The sequence below is a fragment of the Podarcis raffonei genome, chromosome 1, assembly GCF_027172205.1.
Source record: "Podarcis raffonei isolate rPodRaf1 chromosome 1, rPodRaf1.pri, whole genome shotgun sequence".
NCBI classification, from domain to species: domain Eukaryota; kingdom Metazoa; phylum Chordata; class Lepidosauria; order Squamata; family Lacertidae; genus Podarcis; species Podarcis raffonei.
The window spans coordinates 38,386,414-38,410,483 of record NC_070602.1 but is presented as its reverse complement, the minus strand read 5'-3'; the positions used below and the strand labels follow the sequence as shown (position 1 = coordinate 38,410,483).

At 40.3% G+C, this 24,070-nt stretch overlaps 1 protein-coding gene across 2 annotated transcripts in view; it reads right to left on the bottom strand.

Annotated features, from left to right (window-relative positions):
* The window catches only part of STXBP6 (syntaxin binding protein 6), a 93,193-nt gene that overhangs the window by 18,875 nt on the left and 50,248 nt on the right, over positions 1–24,070 (bottom strand). For both annotated transcript variants that reach the window (XM_053381379.1, XM_053381389.1), the window contains 2 exons: positions 6,029–6,159; positions 3,858–4,023 (listed from right to left, as the gene is read on the bottom strand). In XM_053381379.1, coding sequence (XP_053237354.1) covers positions 3,858–4,023; positions 6,029–6,159 — 297 coding nt within the window. The remainder of the gene's footprint in view (positions 1–3,857; positions 4,024–6,028; positions 6,160–24,070) is intronic.

Genomic DNA, 24,070 nt, shown 5'->3' with positions numbered 1-24,070 from the left:
AACTGGGGGAAAAATAAAGATGAGGGCATGATGGGAACAAAACTGTAAAGTACTCACTCTATGAGGGATAAAGCTTAGTGGTTTTGCTAGTAAAGGTACAGTACTTAATTATACAGATGCAATTAAAAACTTTACTTATTTCCAATAAATCAAATTCTTTCTAAAAAACCCCATCTCTAGCCCCGTTCAAGGATCTCTTCCTTTCCCGAGTTAAACCAATGTGTCCTGCCTAACAAACCTCTAACCTCCCAGCTGCTTCTCTAGCCAGGCATCATTGGCCCTTTAAACTGTCAAATTCTACCTTTTTACTCTCTACCCCATTCCTGATTTGTTGTTTTACCACTCTGCCACGATTGGCTACAGGGTCTCCAGGAGGATGACCCCCAGGTCTGTCCATCACATCACCTACTGGCTAGGGAAGCAGCTGGAACTCTGGATGATAAGGGACTCAGCTATGTGCTAGAGGAGGATACTATAGAGAGCAGAAAAACTGAATGAATTCTGTCTTCTCAGTACAAGTTAAAGGGCAAATCCCTGTGCCTCAGCTTTCAACATAATTTCTGACATCAAAATACAAAAATAAAGCCAAAACCTCCCTACACATTCTACCACCCCTTTTATCACCCATTTATTACCATTCCCTCCCATTTCTTTATCACCTTTCCACTTAATCTAATGTAATATTATGGAAAAGAACAAAATACCATGTTTAAGAAGTATGCATTGCAGTTCTGGAACTGATATTGCCCATATTATGTTACATGCCAAAAGCATTGTTAAGAGGAAATGAGGAGGCACAAAAGATCCTGCTCCAGAATGATGTCACTAAAGGCTAATTTCTCAACGTAGATGTCAGTACTGGTCGTTGTCCTCTTCAGATCACCACACAAACGCTTCTTGTTCTTTTATAACTTTTTATTGTGTATTAACAAAATAATCTTATAAACAGTTCTTAACTATTATTCCTCAGAGTCACTTCTTTCAGATACAGTGGTACCCCGCAAGACGAATGCCTCGCTAAACGAAAGGGTTTTCTGATTTTTTAGCCGCTTCGCAAGACAAATTTTCCTATGGGCCTTTCTCGCAAAACGAATTTTTTTTTGAGTTTTTCCCCACAGGCTCCCTCTAAACTTCAGCGGAGCGGGGCGGGCTGGGAGGGAATCCCTTGGACCCCCGCCGGACTTCCCGCAGCTCTTTTGAAGTCCGGCGGGGGGAGAAGGGCTTTTCTTCCCACCGCCAGCCTTCAGAACAGCCTTCTGAAGGCTGGTGGTGGGAAGAAAAGCCGTTCTCCCCCCGCCTGCCTACAGAAGAGGTTCGAGGAAAGAGGCGAAGGAGCGCTGCCCCTTCACCTCTGTCCCCGGAGCTTGCCGTTCTCCCCCGGCCTGCCTTCAGAAGAGGTCCGGGGACAGACTGTCCCCGGACCTGGTCTGAAGGCGGTCTCCATAGGAACGCATTAATTGATTTTCAATGCATTCCTATGGGAAACCGTGCTTTGCAAGACAAAAAACTCGCAAGAAGAAAAAACTCGTGGAACGAATTAATTTCGTCTTGCGGGGCACCACTGTACCTTCTGAGCTCTGCTTCTCTGTGACCAGCCACCCACAAAATGGCGAAGGCGCCTTTCCCTTCGTTTTCCCGCTCTTTTTTCTAACCTCCTGGCTAGAGCTGGCCTGTATCTCCCCTCCTCCCAATGTGAGCTAGAACTTAACCCTTGCCTTTCCTGTGAACAGCCGGTCCCTCCCTGTTGTTCCTCTTGCTCCCTTCTATTAGATTCACTGCTCCCCTCCCCCCCTTGGGGAATGCTTTCTCCCTCTGATAAACTGAAAACTTCTAACTCTTCCCTGACAGTAGATGCCAATGCTACTTCCTCGTGTTTGAAGCTCCAGCGTGTATTTGTGCCCATGGCCTTTCACTTGAGCAAGGAAGAAGGCATGAAGGGCACTGGACCTTTGGTGGATCTAGTACTTGCCCTGGATAGTTGGCATCAAGTGAAACCCAGGAAGCCAATTATTTAGTATAATTCAATCCAACCATCCTTTCCCTTTGCTTCCCACAATTCTAGAGATAAGCATTAAGAAGTTCTTTAACAGAGACCTTGTGTACAAAAATGACCATGAATAATAGGCTAACCATAGCAGTACCAACACCACCAAATATTCCTATTTTTTCTGGTCACATGGATTTAAAGAAGCATTTCCTATTGATAATACAGTGGTACCTCGGTTCTTGAATGTAATCCGTTCAAGTACTGAAACGTTCGAAAACTGAACACTGAAAGTGGAAGCCTCAAAACAGAAGCCACGTTTCCTGTTCGACTTTGGAGGCACGTTCAAAAGCCGAGACATTTACTTCCGGGTTTTCGTTGTTCAAGTTCCAAAATGTTCGACTATGGAGGCATCTGAAAACCGAGGTACCACTGTACCTTTTTCCCCCCCAATTTTTTTATTAGTTTTCCAATTTATAACAAACAAAAAACATCAAAAGCAAGCAAACAAACATTTATCCTTGCTATAATGATTCCACTTTTGTTAACATTGTTAAATGACTTCCTCGAATCCCCCTAGCTGAGTTTCCATATACTCCATTATAGCAGTTTTCCAAAACTATTTTCACATAAAATTTACTTAGTCAATTTACATCTTTCTTTACCACCATACCGTTAACAAGAAAAATTAAACTATATAATGCATTACCAAGTACAGTGGTACCTCTGGATGCGAACGGGATCCGTTCCGGAGCCCCATTTGCATCTCAAGCAGAAAGCAACCCGCGCCTGTGCGTCTGCGCATGTCGCCGCTTCTGCGCATGCACGTGACGTCATTTTGAGCGTCTGCGCATGCGGCGAAACCCCGAAGTAACCCGTTCTGTTACTTCCAGGTTGCCGGAACGCAACCTGAAAATGCTCAACCTGAAGCTACTTAAACCCGAGGTATGACTGTATGTCATTTTGGATCTCTGAAGTTCAGTTGATCTTAAATGACAAGCAGCTCTGGAGCAGTTTTCAATTGTGCTGCCAGATTCTCTTTGGTGACCAGGAGATAGCAAATAAAAAGTAAACTTGGTGCAGAAGTTTATGGGTGGCCTGTTTTTCTCCAGCTGCTTTAAAGACTTCAATGGCCAATTCAATCAGTTAACAGCTAGCAAATCTGACTACAAGGGATTTCATTGGAAACAACCAGAAGATATTGGAACACATCTATCACAAACCCTGGGAGAGTAACACACAGATTTCTGTTATCTGAAGCAACAACATGCACGGCTGCACTTGCATGCTCTGCTGACATCAATAAGGCTGGTACATAAACGAAGATGTTTTGGCATAATAAAGCAGTGCATAAATGAAAGTGGCTATTGTTCGACAACACCTATTCTAATTTAGCTCTTTAAGAAACACTGGCAAAATCAATGTTTGCTAAATGGGAAAGAACAAAATCAGCAGAGAAAGGAATTAAATTTTCAGCCTTTCAAATCAATATCTGGAAGAAGTAAGACACAAACTGGAGGCAGTATCCTCATGCACTAAAGCACCACAGATTAAAGCCAGGAAAGAAATAATTATATAGGAAATATTTCTTCCAAGGTAAATTGCAGTTTTGAAACAAGAGGTACTACATACAAGTAGCTAGAAATCTGGGAAATCTAGGCTTAAGACCCATCAGATCAACTTATAAAAGCTTTTATTTGCTTTAGATTTTGATAATTTCATGTAAACGACTATATTTACAACTATCACTGAAACCCAGACAGATTGCCTCAGCCACTGCAGATTTTTAGGCATAAAACATTAGAAGAATTCATTAGTATAATGATCTGAAATGAGCTGAGCCACCCATTCAAATCAAAACACAAAGACTTACCTCCAATAATTTTAGACTGGCAATTAATAAATTCTGGCTTTTTGTCTGTAAGGTACCGCTGACAGGTATGATGGAGAATTTGAAAGAATGTACATTTTTCAGAGGCTGTGCTTGCTACCCATTGGTCAAAAGCATTTTCAAATAGTAAATCAAATTCTGGGGAATCCTAGAAGGAATAATATTAGAATTACAGGAGAAATGATATATATTTTTAAAAAAACCAAAGCAAATGTTAAAGAAAATGATGTACAGTGATTATATATAGCCCAGCTTCTTGCAACTTTTGAAAATGTATGTCATGTATGCAATTCCATATTATAATGTAGAATATCATGACTAGAACTACTACAAAAGTCAGCAAAATTGCTAAAGGAAATTCAGCAGCAGATGTCATGAGGTTGTTTAACCTGGCTGACTCCACTCCCATTTAATACGAAGAGTCAAACACCAGCTCACACCTACAGTTAAGCCATATTTTGAAAAAACAAACAAACAAACCCCTGATTAAATCACAGTTTAACAATCAAATGGTATATAAATCGTATGGAATAAAAATAATGCTCACAAGTGCTTTGCTCTTTCCCTGCTCTTGATTGTGATGTACCTTGGGTTGTGAACATGATCTGTGCGGGAGGCACGTTCTCAACTTGCGGTGTCACGTCTGCACACATGCGGGTCTGATTCAGCGCTCCCACATATACGCCAAAACCCGGAAGTAACCCGTTCCGGTACTTCCGGGTTTGGCGCGGTGTGCTACCCGAAAACACGTAACCTGAAGTGCCTGTAACCCGAGGTACCACTGTACAGCGGATGAAATGAGTTAGAGTCTGACTTAAGAGTGTAAACCTGACTTGTCGTTTGTTTTCTCCAAACAAGTCATGAATGCTAAAGCCAAGAACGAATCTTAGCCAGAAGCAAACCAGGATTTCAGGATCACACACCAAGGCAAATACAATCGTTGTTTCTTTCCTCCTTCCTTCACATGGCACGGTCAGCCGTGGAGGAAAGAAAAACAATTAATTCTAAATCAGAGGTACCCAATGTGGTGCCTTGTAGATGTTATTGGAGTACAATTCCTATCAGCCCCAGCGAGCATGGCCAATGGCAAGGGATGATGGGGACTGAAATCTGACAACACCTGGAGGGTACAACATTGACTATCCCTGTTTTGAACTGTGGTTGAATGCTGCATGCAATCTAGGTCACTGAATCAATCTGGTTCTGAGATGGCCATTTGTCAAGCTACAGTAGTGTGATCCATCATCAGGTGCCACATTGGGCCAGTGCTGCTTTGAAGCAGCAGGTAGATGGTCCTATCTGTGCCTCTAGCATGCTATCAGCAGGATCATCACTCTCTAGCACGCATGGGGTCAGACATCATTTTGTCTCCCATGTACAGTGGTACCTTGGTTTGCATATGTCTTGGTTTGCATACGTTTTGGATTACAAACACGTCAAACCCGGAAGTGTGTGTCCCGGTTTGCAACCTTTTTTGGGATTACAAACAAAAGAATTTTGGAGGCCCCATTGGCGAAAGTGCACCTTGGGTTACAACCTTTTTTGGTTTACAAACGGACCCCCAGAACGGATTATGGTTGTAAACCAAGACACCACTGTACAAACAAAAGAGACAGCAGGAAGAATGAGGGTTAAAAATGGTACACCTTACTGAAATCTATAGTTTTTAATTATTTTGGACTGGTTCTAGCATTATTTACGATAAAGATATATGTTTAGTTAAGAGGACAAGTTTTCTTGCCTGGATATATGAATTAAATTCCCAATGCAACACTGGGGCAAAATAGTGGTTCAGATTATTACAAGAGGAGGTTAGCAGCAGCAGCAGCAGAGAACATGAAAGCCTACAAGGTAAGGATAAGTTCATTCACACACACTGGGATTCCAAACACTTCTTTTTCCTAAAATAGCAGAGGTGAACAAACAGAAAAGTGATGAAATCTAGAAAGGTTTACGAAGGAAATCAAAGCATTTGGAATCGATACCTAAGGTCCTAAACGGCTGCACTTAAAAAGCATCCAAGACAAGACATGGTTTTCTTTTTAAAAAAAATATCAAATGGGTGAATTTTTCTTTTGGAAAACAGGAAGCATAAAAGATATGAAGCATCACACAATCAGAATATCACTAAATGGGAACGAGTCACTACTCACCTTATGAGGGTCTATTCCGTTAACCTGGCGAAGTTGTTCAAGCGTCCACTGCGACCTTCGGACAAAAGATGCGGAACCTCCAAACTGTTTGACTTTTGTAATAGATGCCTGTGCAGGTTTCTTGTTCGTCACTGTACACATAACACAAAGAAATCCATGTTTAAGCATACAGAAGGTTTTCTATCACTGCAAACAGGCTTGTTTACAGACCTGACAGTTTCCAATAAATCATGACAAGCGTGCCTCAACATATTTAAACCTAGATTCCTGTTCCTCACACCCCTTTGCAAGAATGACCTCAACCTATTTTAGGCAACTTCAAAATAAAGTAACCAGAGTCCTGGCCGCTGAACAGCAAGCAGTGTGGTTATTCTCCTACAAAAAGCCTAATCCTATTTCCAGCAGAGACTTCTTCAACCTGGTGCCCTCCTGATGTTTGGACTATAACTCCCATCACCCAGAGCCAGGGTACCACACTACCTGCACTAGACTTGAGTTTGTGGGTGTATTGCAAGTACAAAATCCAGTTTGCTCATACTGCTCTGATGCATCAGAGAAGGCCCCAAGAACCTGATGCATTTACCATGACTGGATCCAAAGAGGTTTGAGACTGTTCACGAGTATTTTTGCACATGGAAGAGGATATTTCAAATGCATACTTTTGTTTCTTCAGCAACAAACAGCTTTTCAAATAAGGAAATGTTGCTTTCGACACTTATACTGAAATGTATATTCATGCAAAAGGTGTGTGTGTGGTGCATGCATTATTTTTATTTTTTGTTGTTTCATTTCTCACAGGGAATGGCATTGTCAAAAAGGAGAATAAACCTTTTAATGTCTTAAGACAAGTAGTATATACAGCACTTACAGATAAGATTAAAGGCTCACAATTTTAATGACAATATAATGAATATACTGCTGCAGTTTCTTCAAAATAATTTTGAATGTTCTTGTCCCATGTGATGTTTTATTTTGCAATTGCTGGCTAATTCAATTCATCTTTGACCTTGAGATATACATGGGCCTGAGGTTCCCACATCCCTCCTTTAGAGGTTGGATTTATTGCATGTCTCCCTGGCTATGTAGTCTGATTTTTAATTCTGATTTATGGTGCAGAATTTTTTAAAAGAAAAAATAAAACATTTGTGGCTGGCTTTTATTGGTTGGTTTCCAATGAGTAATTCTGTTATTGCAAGGATTTCCATTTGTGTAAAGGAGTTTGCATTCTCTCTCCTCTCCCCATGGGTCTCCCAGGCCTTCTCTAAATCTGGTCCAGAGGGTTGGCGGGAACCCCAGAATGCATTTAGGGTGCATGCAGGGAGAGGAAAGAGGGGATTGTTCTGTTGCACAGTTAGAAATCCTTTTGCTCATGGAACTACTTTGATGGATACTGCCCATTGGTTGACCTTTTCTGCATGAAGCTGTTGTTTTTTTAAGCTGCCTTGTATAAATGAGGAAAGGCAGTGCAGAAAACTGAGTCTACTTCATTATGACTCAATGATCATGATCTGTTTTCTTCAGGAAAATCATGTATATTTCGAAGAACCCTTTACAAGCCATTTGCTTAATAAACATAAAACAAAACAATATGATAGTGACCTGGTCTATCGACATATTATGCTCCAGAAGAGTACTTGGGTGTAATTTGATTTACATACACTTTCCTCACTGAATCTAAAATATTATGCACCAATTTAATTTGTCTGTAGGCTGGATTAGTACTTGATTAAATCCTTTATTATCTATCCTACTAAATGCCATTAAATTGCTGGACTGTTTGAATGGCTATGCTTTTAGTACTGATATGAAACAGCTTGATTATTTAATGTTGCTGGACTTTCACTATAATCCTGTTACGGACTCGTTTTCTCGATATACAAATATTTTCCCCGTGCATGTAATAGCAACAGAAATACTTCAATTGACTTACTGTGCTTTTTGTTTTCATATGTTATGTTTCAAAGCAGCACATGAACATCTTGGCATGCAAATCCATTTTAATTATTATTTTTACAACAACCCTATAAGAATACCAGTAGCATACTAAAATAATAGTCATACTTTAAAGTATGTTAGTTTTTAAATACACTCAAAATCCCAAGTCTCTATTCTTTGATCAAAGTATGCTTATCAAAGCAATTTAAATGCAGGTCAGTAATAAGGCACTGAGTAATCACCATTTTACTGCTCCAACATCAATCAGATAAGAGGGATTAGGTCTATATTAATTATTTGGTAGAACAAAAAAGTTTATGCATATTAGAAGCGGGCTTCAGATTGGTATCAGGTTATTAAAAAAAATGTCTTTGCTGGTGCAGCTGAGTAGGAACTGAAGATTGCAATCTCACTAGACATTTTGTCCTTCTAATATGGTTATCAGATTACTTTGTTCCATTTAACAGATAGCTATCTTCGTCAGTTGTATTGCTTTCTGTTTATCAAGAATAATTTATACAAAACTATATTGCTGGATATCTATTTCTGGTGGTAGATAGCCAGCAGTGAACAGCCAAGCGTAACTCCATATTTGGGATTATCTTCTAAATGAATTAATAAAGAAAAATGAAAACATGCTCAAGATTGAAATCAATCAGTAGGGGTGATCGTATTCATTATTCAGTGGGTAGGACATGCCTGCAAGAAATCAGGGTCCTAGATGTTTGCATGTATTAAGAGAGAATATAAATTGCTTGAAGTGTACAATTCTGAAAGTTTCTTCCCAGAACACTTGTAACAGCTAGACATCATCAGCGGTTTAAACACAAGGTTAGGTTTTACTAACACACAAGTAATTGGATCTTCATATTGAGCAGAAGAAATATATTTTAGGCTGATTTAACACTGCCTGATTTGGGCAAGAAATGAGAAAAGACGCTTTCCCAAAGGCACTGGAGGAGCTTTTCACCGTTCTTAAGAAGTTCAATATATTGTCATGTTCAGAAACCATATCCTTAAAATCAGGATGAAAGAAAGTGTTCTTTAGGAATGACTTGGATTATCTTCTCTGATGCTTAGTTGCTGCCCCATGTATTTCAGGTGCATAGCAAGCCTTGCTAAACTTATGAATCTGTCGTGAGATGGGCAGAAACTACACAGATGGGATTCAACTAATAATACCCATCAGCAAAAGCCCTGTGAAAGGACTTCTGCTTGTGCAACAGAGATTTCCCTCCCTCTTCTCTGCCCTGCACCTCCCACAAATAGGCTCAGGTGACAGGGAGAGGTTCAGGAGAAGCCTTCCAGAATAGCAAGATTGGGGGGTGGGGAGGAGTAAGAGGGGAGATCATTTGACCTGGCAAATCAAAAAGCTTGCACTGACAGAACAATCGGAAAAGCACAACACAGACTTTATTCCCACAGTGAAGCCAATTAAAATAAACAAACACACCTAGAAGTGCTTCATATTCTTATTTTTATCTATAAGTTTCTTAATATATTTCTAAAGCTTTAGCAGCTTGGGGCCTGCTCTCTGAGGCACACAAGTCGAAAGGCTTCCTTGTGAGTGGCAAACTAGCCCACGTGTTCTTTGGACCCAAGCCAATGCCAAGAAGTTCAAATACAAAGATGGTTGAAAATTAAACAGCCAGCAATGTCGAACTGTAAAATTCTTTTGGTAATCAGAAATCTTTTGACAAACAGCTTGATTGCTTCTCTGGAAAAGCCATCTATATATTTATAAACTGCTGAAGGCATCAAAATGTGAACTGATGCATAGAATTAAGTGTTTGATGTCTCAGAGCTGTTATAAGAAGGAAATAATTACTACACAATTGTTTACATTTTAGCTGCCAAAAGACTTTTCGGTTGAACTGTGAAATGAGGGAAACTTCCCCACTGGGGGTGAAACATCAAGACTACAGTTATGTCTGTATTCCATTTTCCATGTGTACAAAGAAATCAGCCCACTACTTGGTTGCTTAAAGATAAAAGAAAGCTTTTACATCAGTTCATGCAAGTCATACACACAAAGATTTAAACTAGATTGTGCAACTTCTAAGTTAGATTATAATGCATTACTGTGACTAGGCTACCTGTGTCTTGGAATGTCAGTAGCTGTGGTAAGAAATAGACACAGCAACACCCTGTTGTCAGTTTCAGATTCAGTTTCTAGACAATGCAATCATAAGGATGGAGTCATGTGGTGAAGTAAAGCCACCTGATTAATGATTTCATTGATCAGCAAGTTCAAACAGAATATCCCCAAATACCTGTTAGATAAAAAAGCAGACACGAAACCTTCTTTTCCATAGTTTATGTAAAAGGCACTGCTTGCTAATGTGATATTCATTGATCACTAGAGGGGGCACTTTCTGAAGTTCTGCATCGGTTTCAGAAAAATACCATGCTATACAGTGGTACCTTGGTTTACAAACTTAATCCGTTCTGGAAGTCTGTTCTTAAACTGAAACCGTTCTTACACTGAGGCACGCTTTCCCTAATGAGGCCTCCCACCGCTGGTGCCTTTCCACCGTTCAGCTTCCGTTCTTAGACTGAGGTAAAGTTCACAAACCAGGACACTACTTCCGATTTTGCGGAGTTTGTAAACTGAATCGTTCGTAAACAGGGCTGTTCTTAAACCAAGGTACCACTGTAATAAGGAATCCTTTCTCTGAGCCTTTGATCTTGATGTGGCCAAACAGCAACATCCACAGACAAGGCAGGTACCCCAGCATTTGCAGAAGCAACAAACATACAAAAACTAATGGGTGTGGGGGGGGAATCTAACTCCAGAAACAGTCAAATGAGGACTGGGCATGCTCAGTGGCCATGGCCATCACTGGAGTGTGCGGGAGAGTATGAAACCATTGGGCAGGGGGAATAGAATGGAGCCTGGGACCAGAGTACTGCACGCTGCAACATATTGCTGCAGATTCCACTTGCTCTGTCTGACAAAGGTAAAGGGACCCCTGACCATTAGGTCCAGTCGTGACAGGGGTTGCGGCGCTCATCTTGCTTTATTGGCCGAGGGAGCCGGCGTACAGCTTTCAGGTCATGTGGCCAGCATGACTAAGCTGCTTCTGGCGAACTAGAGCAGCGCACGGAAACGCCGTTTACCTTCCCACCGGAGTGGTACCTATTTATCTACTTGCACTGACAAAACTCAGAGCCAAATTAATCTTGATATTAGAATTTAATGATTCATGTCCCTAAATGTAGTGGGGCACAGATTATGATGAGGCCATCTTATTTGGGGTGAGGGTGGGGGTAGGAAGAAACTGAACTTTATCCATATGCCAAGTCCCCAAAGCAATTTGGTCAGATGATAGCCTAGGAAACTGAATTGCACAGGGTGAAAGGATTAAGTCCCTTCTCATCAGTCCAAATTGGCATCCTTCATTGGTGTTTTTTTTTTTTGACATTACTAACTTGGCCCTTTAAATGTATTACCATAAGTTCATGGAATAGGTATCATATCTGTACATGAATGCTGCTTTGCCTCTGAAGACGCCTCCCTGTGGTACTTATGAACAACCCAACCTGCTTTTGTCATCTGACCACATTACTTGCATACTATGATGTGCAGCATAAATATGACTCTTTGCTTTTCCCTTGCACACTTTGTTTTTGCCAAAGACTCACAAGGAGGATCAGTGGCAACTGCAACCACCTGTTAGTTTAACAAACTAGCCCAAATTTGTTAATCAATGTCTGTGCCTGTTAGCAAATTTCAGAAACCATATGACAAATCTGTCATGCAGGGATGACAGAGGAGGGTATTCAGCTAAGTTTTACTCAAGAGTAGATCAACTGAAATTAATGAACATGACAAAGTTAGAAACATTAATTTAAATAAGTTTGTTTTGAGCCCAACTCAGGTGAATAAAGTGGTACCTCGGGTTAAGAACTTAATTTGTTCTGTTCTCATCCTGAAGCAAATTCTTAACCCGAGGTACTATTTCTGGGTTAGCAGAGTCTGGAAGATGAAGTGTCTGTAACCTGAAGTGTCTGTAACCCGAGGTACCACTGTACCACCCAGAGACCCTCTCTCTCTCTCTCTCTCTCTCTCTCTCTCTCTCTGTGTGTGTGTGTGTGTGTGTGTTGGTAATTTTAAAATTTCAATTTTCTAAATGATAGTTACAATACTTGAAATAATCTCACAATTTTGAATCCCACTCCATTTTGCACCAGTACTTAAAAGCAACATAATTCCTCTTTGTTTGTTGTGCTGAGAAAAGAGGTTTACTTGTTTTTAACCAACTGCAGTCAGTTTCAAAACAAGCCAACTTCAAATCACGTCATAACATGATCCCTGGCCCAGAGAAGACGATGTTTCTGAGAAAGCAAAATGAGAAGTTGTTGAAGTTCTCCACCCAGAGAGGGGAAGAGCACACAAGTCCAGGGCACACTGCCAGTCCTTGCTGTTTGTGCATGTTTTGCTAACCCGTGGTTTAAACACAATGCAAAAAATTGAGCCTATATGCAACAGAAATCTTTAAAACAAAAATATGAGAACTAGCATGCCTTATGTATGGGTGAAACTCCCTGCAACAAAATGGGGCGACATTTTGAAATCTCAAAATTATATTAGCTGTTTGATGCCAGTATTGACTATATCTGCTGAATTCAGATAATCTACCAACCTCAAAGAAGCCCTTCTGTTATATTGTTGCTGACAGCAGTATCAAGGGATGATAAATCATGTGAATGGATGAGGAAGAGACAAACGCAATTGACCATTCAGATTTACCCGCAGAGATTAGGAATATATTTTTGCTAGACAGTTGCTGAAAAGCAGATGAGTGGGGTTCTTCTGCTCCAGCGGAGGAGAGACATAACTTTCCAAATATTTTGAATTGTTCAATCCCTGGCAGATATACGATTGGAAAATCGGGGTAGCCCTATTTGCAGTGTAAAATTGAGAGGCTGGACTCAGGCTGCACAATCAAAAGACTACAGAGTGAGCAATACCACAGCCTTGTTTCACCTCCAGCAAGAATCCTATAACGTATCCATATTTCGTTTATGTGTGCTTTGAAATGGCCTAACATCTAAGAAAACAAGTTGTGCTAATAATATCAGCCACATAATTAATAGCTTAACTGCCCCAATTCCATTCCCCCCCCCCCGGGCCAACTGAAGTTTAAGGTTTGAATATCAGTTCCTAAATCTATATTAATTTTCTGTGTGATGATATTTATTAGAAACTGTCAAACCTATAGCCTCAGTATCTTTCTTTTACAGATTTTGAACAGCCAGTAAAATTGTGAAGGGTTGGGGGGGTGGCTATCTTTTCTCCCACCATGGTTTTCTGAGGTTTTAATAATGGGGAAAAAACCATAATTGTGCACGGACTTGAGGTAGAAGAGAAATGTTTGTGAGCACTGCTGAAGATTTTCTTGCTATAGCTGATTGGAGTAGGCAAAAAAAAAATCTTTTTAAAAATGGGGAGGGAGTGCTTCACTTGTGTAATATTTTCAAATAAGAGATGGAAAGTCAGGGGAAGGAATTGAAATATCTATCTCTTTCAGACTCCCTACTTTAAAGGTTATTACCTAGCATCTTGTTAGGTGTGGTTTAAGATCAGGATGCTATTCTGTTGCAGAGGTAGGACTAGACATCATGAAAAATGTCAAACAGAAGATGTGGCAAATATTTTTACTTATCATGCTTCATGAGAAGAAAATGCTGTTTTACGCTGTGCTAATGAGGGTGAAGGGACGCGGGTGGTGCTGTGGGTTAAACCACAGAGCCTAGGACTTGCCATTCAGAAGGTTGGTGGTTCGAATCCCTGCACCACGGTGAGCTCCCGTTGCTCAGTCCCTGCTCCTGCCAACCTAGCAGTTCGAAAGCACGTCAAAGTGCAAGTAGATAAATAGGTACCGCTCCGGCGGGAAGGTAAACAGCATTTCCATGCACTGCTCTGGTTCGCCAGAAGCTACTTAGTCATGCTGACCACATGACCCGGAAGCTGTACGCCGGCTCCCTCGGCCAATAAAGTGAGATGAGCGCCGCAACCCCAGAGTTGGTCATGACTGGACCTAATGGTCAGGGGTCCCTTTACCTTTTTAATGAGGGTGAAAATGACAGCCAAGTGCTTGCATAAGGAAGAAATAAATAATGAAGCCACCTTGTAACCAGTGACTTCCGAGTCCCACCCCAAAATTCCACACATTCCTAAAGTTCAACTCAGGCAAAATATTTCAGCCATGCAAAAGAAGCAATGGATTTAAAATCCAACACATCCTCAGTCCCACAGCAAATGATAAAACATACCCAAACTCTAGCACATACTGCAAAATGACTGAATTTAGCATCCACAAACACCAGCTAACCCACACACAGAGCAGTGGCTGATATTTATTTAGGAGCAGAGGGAGAAGAGGTAAAGAAGAAAGAATGCAATGCAGTTCCATGGAGTAGGTTGGAGAATAGAGGAAATTCCAGTCACAAATGTGAAAACATATATAGAGAGCACCTGACAAAAGACCTTAGCATTCTTCTTTCCACATCCCTTCTCAACGTTACAGCTGAAAACAAACATCCCAGTTAATCTTTCTCTGCCCTGGCACTCCACATGTAGCTTTTCTGGTATCTATGTGTCACATTTTAATTCCCACATTCACAGCCTTCCAGATAAATTACATTAGAACAAATCTATAATCTCCAACACATGTTTCCATGCTGCATTCTCTGCAGCTGTTGCTCTGTTTTGGTGTCTGTGCCAGAGCTCTTTGCTTGTTTCAGTGTTAGAAACTGAGAAACTGAAGCTAGGAGCTAAATGGCACCATACACCTAGGTTGTGGGCGCAACAAGAAGAATACAAACAAGAATATAACAAGTATAACAAGAATACAAAGCTGAAAATGAATGAACTGCAGCTAAAATATTATGTCCATTTTTCACATGGTCTAGTCCTTCCCTTGCCCACCCCCCTAATATTCTTAAGAGGGTCTCTTTTCCAGTCTTCAGAGTAGCTGGAAGTGGGGAGGCAGAAAAAGGTTGTCCTTTCCTTCCACTCTGCAGCTTTAATCGGAAAACTTAGGTGCACTACTGTGCCCAGAAACTGCTCGCACTAATGAAATTCCCTGTCACAAAATGTGCCTAAAACAATGGGAGTTTTGAACATTGGCTTGTTTCCATCAACTAAACACATGGCATTTGGGTGTTTTCAAATGTAAAGGGTAAAAGCAACATTCTCTCTAGAACCATAGTGGGGAACCAATGGTCCTTAAGAAGTCTCTGACCACTGGCCGTACTGGACTGCGATGGATAGTACTTGGAATCCAATAACATTTGGAGGACCACAGGTTCCTCACCCCTGTTGTGCTATGTTTGTGAATTTAAAAATAACCACATTCCCTAAAAGGAATATAGATATAGATTCGATTCATAATACTCTCAAAAAATTACAGTGCTTTTATGATCATCTGCCTATGGAAACACATGCCAGGCACAAGAGAGAATGTTCAAGTAATGCAATGCAGCCACCAATGCAAGACATGTCAGCATTGGCCAAACACTTTAGTCACATTCTCCAAATTATAATCAGGACTTCTCATTACAAGAGCAGGAGTAATGAATTGGGAGATGTCACTGCACACAGATTAAAACAATTTAAGAGCCCTGCTGGATCAGACTACCTAACCCAGAAACCTACTTCCCACAGAAGCCAATCAGATGCCTCAGGGAAGCCAAGGAGGAGGGCTTGAAACATGCCTTGTGGTAAACTGGTATTTTGTGGTATGTGGCTTCCTTATATGGAGATTTCACATAACCATCATGATCAACAGCCAATTAGATACCCATCCCTCCATGATTTCCCTCCCCCTTTAAAGCCTTTTAAAGCTATCATCATTCAGAGTAGTGACTTCCATAAGTTAATTATGTACTGAGGTAGTACTCTCTCTCTCTCTCTCTTTCTTATCCAAAGTCTACAGAATTTGCCATTCTGAGAAATGTCAGCTTTTATTTTTTTATTTTTTTAAAAGAAGACAAAACATTTCCTCTCACAGCTGTGGAAAAGTTTGAGCAATGGTGGGCTGTACTATAGCACAGGTGTGGGAAGACCTAAGAGCTGGAAATTAATTTATTATATCTGGATCTACCAGTAGATCTCTAGGCAATCTGGAACAAGCTGACAAACACATGTGCCTAGGAACGGGCTTTTGTGTGGAAGGACTGTGAGCTCAGTTGGTACTCAAAACAAACCCATGAAGTCTTCCTTCTAATTGAATGGTTTTTCCATGAGGCTCTGGTTCCCTCAGGATCATGGGGCAGGAGTCTCTTTCACAAGCCTGGGATATGCCCGCCCCTGGTGTAGCAGACAGTGTCTCTTGAGCAGGACGAGGGAAACAATTGTTCACATGTCCTCCCACACACCCTTCAATAATAAAGCTCACTCCTGTGACTTGGCCTAATCACTCTCTTTCAGGGTGGATGGAGAGAATAAAATAACCCACAGAACACAGGTAGTTGTCTTGTACCAATACGGATCATTGGTCCATCTAGCTCAATTTTGTCAATAATGATTGGCAGCAGTTCTCTGGGAGTTTTGGGGAGGTCTTTCCCAGCCCTACTTGGAGACATCAATGATTTAATCTGAGACTTCTTGCTTGCAAAGGTCAACCCTCTCCTTTCCCCCCTGTACTTTGCCATCATCCATTTGGAGAAAGGACGAAAATGCATGTATAACAAAGTGAAGATCAGAAATCAGAAAGTAACCTTCACATAGTCAGGAAGTGAGCATTCTGTCTCCTTCCCTTCATCCATGCCACAGTTCTCTTCTTCACCTTCCTATTTTACTTCAATCCAAGCTACTGAAATAGGTTTCCGCATCTGTGTGTTTTCAGATTGTGGGATCATTTTTATTTTACACAAAGAACCCTCAGCTGTGCTTACATTCATTAGACAACGTGAGGTTATGCCATATCATAATTATATTTAAATGCAACAACTCCTGGGCAATATATTCAGCTCAATTTTAGAGTTTTTGTTGTTGTTGTTGTTCAATCCTGAGATAAGCATGTTCAGGTTTGAGATATAAGGCTAGCCTGAGGTTAGAAACACTAGGGGAGCTGGGAGGTATAAGGGAGCTTTGCTTCCAAACCAGCAATTAAACCAGATTCAAAAGTGTCATTAAATTTAAAAGAGCAAAAAACAGACGAAACAGCTGGAGCCTGGAGGGCTTCTTCTTTCTTGGCAAACCAATGTTCTCTTCCTGAAGCACACAAAATGTCAGAGTAGGTATTTATCGCAGCAAATTATAAAATGGTAGTTACTTTTGGCACAGAGATGCAATTCTCCAACAAGGTTAGCTCTTAGCTGCTATACAACAGTGGCAGCTCCTAATTTAAATTCCAGCTTTTACAATCTCTAGTCACGATTGTTACTGTATGTCTCTAAGTTTCACCAATCCCAGTAAGTATAGCCGAAGATCAGGGTAAGTGGGAGCTATAGTCCAAAAATATCTGGACAACCACAGATTAGCCACACTTGCTATAATTAATAATTGCACATTTTGCACTACAAATTATTGTGGTGTACTACAAATCAAGTGTACTACAAATAAAGTCCAAATATGAGATAGCATTATTCTAAAGTTGTACACATGCAGACCTTCATGCCTCAATATGGTGCCCTAGTGAGTTAGAGGACAGAACTATTGGGATCCAGGGGTGCCACAAAGTCCTGTGCCAAAGGTTGAACACCAATAATGTTGGCAATTGTGGTGTCATACAATATGCACCATAAAGTCACTGTCTTTTGGTCATTTCCTCAAGAATAGTTCTTCCCTACTTGTAAGGTTACAGACATGCTACTTTAATTCTTAGTGCCTGATGTCTCCATCAACAGCACAAATTTGCTTCCTTACTATTCTTCCCCTGCTGCTCCAATTGTACAAAGTAGTATTATTTAATTGCTTGTCAAAATGTTTGGCATTATGTGCTGTTCAATCTTTTCCGCTACTAATTTACCACAGTTCCAAGACAATGACCTTGTTTTACCTTTTAGGAAAAGAAGCTCATAAGTAGAGAGAGCAACTAGAAAGTCGTCTTCTACTCAATAACATATGAAAATATACTAGGAGTGTAGCCCCCTCCATTACATGTTATTTGTGTGAAGAAGAATGCTGCTCAGAAGCGGTGGCAGTTTCACCAATGATATACTGCTGAGTGAAATAGACATCGCGGTCTGCTCCTCATACTGGTCCTGGGTGATATACTGATATATCGCCCAGGTATACTCTACATTTGCCCTGCATCACAGAATCCAATTCCATAATAGTCTCAAACTTAGGTATCAGCTAGTCCATGGGTAGGCAAACTAAGGCCCGGGGGCCAGATCCGGCCCAATCGCCTTCTAAATCTGGCCTGCGGACAGTCCGCAGTGTTTTTACATGAGTAGAATGTGTCCTTTTATTTAAAATGCATCTCTGGGTTATTTGTGGTGCATAGGAATTCGTTCATCCCCCCCCCCCAAAGTCCGGCCCTCGACAAGGTATGAGGGACAGTGGACCAACCACCTGCTGAAAAATTGTGCTGACCCCTGGTCCCTCTTTCTAATGCTTGAGTTAATGAAGAAAAATGTGGAGCTTTGTGCTTTTTCTTTTACTGGACATGGTGTGTATGCTCAAGAAGTGTTACTTCGGGTCAGTGCTTTTTTTCTAGAAAAATAGGTGCCAGTACTCACCATGAAGTTGTTACAGTAAGTGCCACACTTTTTAACAACAATAAAAAGAGGCGCAAGTACTTTGTACCCATAAGTACCCCCTGAAAGAAAGCACTTATTAGGGTGAAACTTGTTTTTTTAATGTCATAAATAGGATAGGTGAAGCTTAGTTATATTAACGCAGAAGCAAGAGATGGGCAATATGAAGCTGAAACTCAACATTTAAAATTCTGGTTTTTTTTTTTTTAAATCAAATGCTTTAGAGCTGCATGGTATACATTTTACACAACAATAAAAACAAAATATAGCAATAAAAACCCCAAATATACTACTAAAGAGTGCTATCAGCACCTTGACCATAAGGAGACACCTCGACCAGATTGAGCACAAAAAAACAGCCTACAACTGCAGAATAAAGTCAAACAACACTTGAGACCTAATATATCAGTAATAATTTAAGAGCTTCCTTTCAAAAAGGGAGAAAAGATTCATTTTTAACCAAAACTGAACCATACCCTACTATTCACTGTAGTTTTAGCATGCAGTTGCTTGAAATGTTAGATTTTCAAGCTATTAAGCTTTTTTGTCCCCTGTTCTGCAACACACAGTTATTATACCTTTGCTTTAGGCTGTTTACATGAAAATGGATAATGATAAAAAATTGCTGATGCGGAAACATTTCCTTAAGGAAATGGTTTTAAATTTGCTTCTTTTTTAATGACCGGGGGAGGGGGGAAGTATTAATGATACAGCTAAAATCTAAATTAAGAGAAAAAGGTTTCTGACAAATCAAAACCCTGTGGGTCATGGTTAACACTAAAATCATGCACATTTGTGCTAAGCCATTGTTTGATTTAGCATTACATTAATGGTTCAAGAAGTAGGAAATACCGGTATTTTAAAGGTGAGACTGAATGCTATGCTGTAGAAATGCTAGTTAGGATTTATAGCTGAGGGTTTTTGCTAACTTGCATACTATAGATTTGTTAGAAAGCTGCCAAGAGCCCAAGATACTGTAGTTTTGTTGTCAGCAAAATCTTATGGACACATATCTATCTTTTGTCAAAGGGAAGTTGCCAGGAAAACGTCACTAGCTGAGGGGTGGGGAGTCATTCAAGATGTTCCCACACTGACATGCACTTCAGAGACAGTGAGGCTGATATGTTAACTAATCTGCCCAAGGCACCACAGAACTTGATAATATCACCTTTTATGGCAATGCATGCATCACAGGCATAGTTTGCAAAGAGAAGGCAAGAAAACAGCTACATGTATGCACCAAGTTAGGTATTGTGGGTTAGTACAAAAGAAGGCCTTCAGCCCTACTTGCTGCCTGCTTAAGATTAATCTGCTCAATACACTGCATAAAATCCTGGTGAGCTACTGCCAGCCACTGTGTAGACAATACTGAATTAGATGGACTGTCAGTTGAATTCTGTATAAGGCAGCTTCCTAAGTGCCTATGACAGTGAGGGAGGTAGCAGAGAGAGAGAAGGAAAAACAAGGCATCTGGGTATCAGGCCTGTATGTTAAATGACAAATAAAATCAAGTCTCCCATACGCAGCTATCACTAGAGGTTATTAACAGGCACTAAAAAATTACAAAAGGAAAAATGAGATAGTGAAGACAGATGGACACCAATAATTCATTTCACAGGCTATATTATTATTATTTTTTCCACGATACATGCTGGAATAATAACAAAGTGCTTGTTTAAAACGAAATGTTTTGACATTACGCAACACTGATTGCAGAAGACACCAATTCAGTGAAAAGGTATGAAGAGTTCAGTGGTATAACAGGATTGAAAAGAATGTAGGCAAGGCAAAGAGTGTTGAATATATTCATGCCAGTATGCAAGCTATGGGATAACTTTATGGCAGAGTGCATTGCATTACTGGGAATGTCTAGGAGCACTATATCGCATGTAGCCTGTTACAAGCAGGGTAAGGGAAATTGCAGGGAAAGGTCTCAGAAGAAACTTATGTAACTTCCTTTTGTGTGCGTACACAGAGGGGGGGGGGCTGGGAAACAGCAGCAGCAGCATCTCTATAGAAAGTTGGGCCACTTGCCTGTCTAGCACAGTGTAATGGCGTTATATTATAAATTCAGATTGCAACACATATTTTGACACACATCTTTTTTAGAGAGAGAATTTATTTAGATATGAAATCTCCAAGGATGTAAATGAGACAGGTAAACAACTCTGCATTCCTTGAGCAACATAAGAAATCTCATGTGAGGCACTTCTCCTTGACATCTTGCTTCTCATTTTGTTAACTTCCAAATGTGTTGGAATTTCAACACACATACATCTGGAAAGATTTATCATGAAGAGGTTCCAAAACTTAAAATTTCACCATAACGAAGTGCACATGCCAAATCAATTTTAGTTCATTTGACAGCTCATCCTCCTTTTAGTAACTGAACTGGATATTAGGAAAGAAACTTGCTAATTCTATTTGTGCATCTTTGCATTCTGCTTTGAACAAATACAACTAACAGTACAGAACAACTACTGAGTAACGGCTTATCAGTTTATTCTTGTCCTTTGTGAAAAACATTCTCATTTTCTGATAAAATGCCTTATTTGTGCCACATTCACTGTTTAAACCTTCGGTTAGATTCAATGAAATGTAGGGCACAATAATAGAATACTATACAGTGGTACCTCGGGTTAAGTACTTAATTCGTTCTGGAGGTCTGCTCTTAACCTGAAACTGTTCTTAACCTGAAGCACCACTTTAGCTAAAGGGGCCTCCTGCTGCCGCTGCACCGCCGCTGCACGATTTCTGTTCTCATCCTGAAGCAAAGTTCTTAACCCGAGGTATTATATCTCGGTTAGCGGAGTCTGTAACCTGAAGCGTATGTAACCTGAAGCATATGTAACCTGAGGTACCACTGTACTAAGACGCCACAGCATTTAAAAACTCTATGCAAGAGTAACCACAGCCAGTGGCTCCTAACACCACCTCCACATTTATTCAGTAGAGGATTCTGTGTATTGTGGCAGTAAGAAGAATTTAATAGAAAGAAAAATATTAGTAAGCACGTCCTCCAGGTGGAAGCAGTTACTGCAGCCAGAAAAAAGCAAAAAGGGGGGGGGGAGAATGATTTGGACAAACTAATAATTAACAACTATGAATAGTCAAGAATTGAGTAACTCCAGTTAGGCACTATCTCCAATGAACATTGTCTTATGCAACTGAAGTTGTGTTGCTTGGGTAGAGACAAGTTTTAAAGAGGGGTTAAAAATGTCTGTATAATACAGACATAATTTTTGTACATTGCCATTTCATTTCAGTGTTAGGCATTATTCTCTTTTAGTTTTAAGCCATTGAAATAGGTTAGTTTACTCTACATGCAATGTTAGTCTATATCTATTGCTGCATGGATCCATTTTCTCTATTTACTGACGTCATGATTATTTTAAAGTGTTCTTAATGTGGCTTTGATTAGTCATGTTTATTGTTCATTTGATAATTCTATGGAAAAGTGGCATGCAAATAAGAAGATAATGATGACTGTTGGCAGCACATGCTTTCATTTTATAATCTCTGACCAAATAGATTTTGCAGGTTTTTGATGCACTATGCAAGTATTATGACCAGATGCAACCATGTGATGAATGGTGCCTGTTAGGCAAGAATGGATCTCTCTGTCACCTTTAATTCTCTGAAAGGGCTATCTTTTCCTCTATCGCCTCTGCACTTTAGCTGTTTCTGTAAAATGGAAGACACCATAACGTTACCATAAAAAACCCATACACATACAAAGCTAATTTGGGAGCAGTGGGGAGGCAGTATAAATGAAAAAGAAAGTGAAATAAATGATGATTAAATGTCTTAGTTACTGTTTTAGCTATGGCTTTATTGTCATTGATTTGCAACAAAAGCTCTAAAAACGTTTGTTTGCATCAAACATCCAGTTACCTAAATCCTTTAAACTTATTATTTTTTGCTAAACATTTGTTTCCCATAACCAAACTTTTGGTCCATTTGGAGAGAAACAAACCATGTAACTCTGTTAATACTATGTTGGACCATGGCTTGTTTTCTAGCAGTGCAACAGCAGCAGCAGCACAGGAAGAGAAAAGTGCCCATGATTAGTGATACCGATTTCAAAAACATGTTGTGTGTCAACTTAAGGCTAACACGTTTTATTATGGCATAAGCTTTCATGGACTGGAGCCCAATTCCTGGCATGGCAACCCCTCTGAAAACTGACTTCAGTGTGAAGAACAGCACAATCCATATCCATTATGCACTTGGTGTTTGTTGGTTTGATTCCAATAGCCCCAATGACACAATTTTAATTACAGGAGACTAATCCACATAAGCTTAGCTGAACTGGTGTGTGCATTGGCTCAAAGCACCCATAGTCAATGCTTGAGAACTTCATTTGGGAATGAGGAAGCATAGGTGGTTTTCAACAAAGTTTTACTCATAAAAGTGCCACTGAAATTAATGAGCTTAGATCCATTGATTTAAATGGGTCTACACTGAGTAAAACTTTGCTGGATTCTCTTCCTTTGTGGCTAATCTACACCAGGCACTAGCTGTGCGACTGAATATGAACGTCTGCTTTGTGTAACTAAATTTTCTCAAAACATAACAGGTTGGCCATCAGACTTACCCTTCTGTGAACAGAAGGGCTCCTTGTGCTTAGAGAGAACTTGGACCCAGCAGAGGGCAGAGGGCCAATTTTCACTTCCTCCTGCAGCTTCACACACTATTCTGGAGGGTCCCCCAATCTTCCTGTGCAACTTTTCAGGGGGCACAGTGGACTGGAAAGAGGAAGCAGCAGAAAACTGCAGCCCAACCTGTTGCATTTATTTATTACCCTTCTGGCTTGATGATACGCCAGGCATGATCATATTCAATCAAGAGAGCAAACCCCAAGACATATGTTCTTTTTAGAATCTGTAATAAAAAAGACACCACAAGACAAATGTAGTCATGTTTATTTTCCCTTCCAACTACCAGGGGTTTCCATTTTGCTCATGCAAGAAAAACACCAATTTGCTTAATTACTTTGATTAACAAGGGATTCTTTTGTAGTGTGGATCCTTGATTAAGGTAAGCAGTTGTGCACATTTTAATTGAATAAATTCCCAAATTCCCGCCTAGCAAACCATGCACGGTGATTTAATTATCAGGTAAGGAAAATCATTTCCCAACCTTATGAAAATTTGAAAGAGTTTACCTAATTGAGAAAATGCTTCAGTTTTTATAGGCAAGGACTCCTGGAATATGGAATACAGACATATTAGGATGTCAGTCAGGAGTGGGGAACCTTTGGCTCTCCAGATGTTGCTGAACTACAATGCCCATCATCCTTGGCCATTGTCCATGCTTCCTGGGGTAGAATGAGTTGTAGTTCAGCGGCATCTAGAGCAGTCTTTCTCAACCTTGGGTCACCAGATGTTGTTG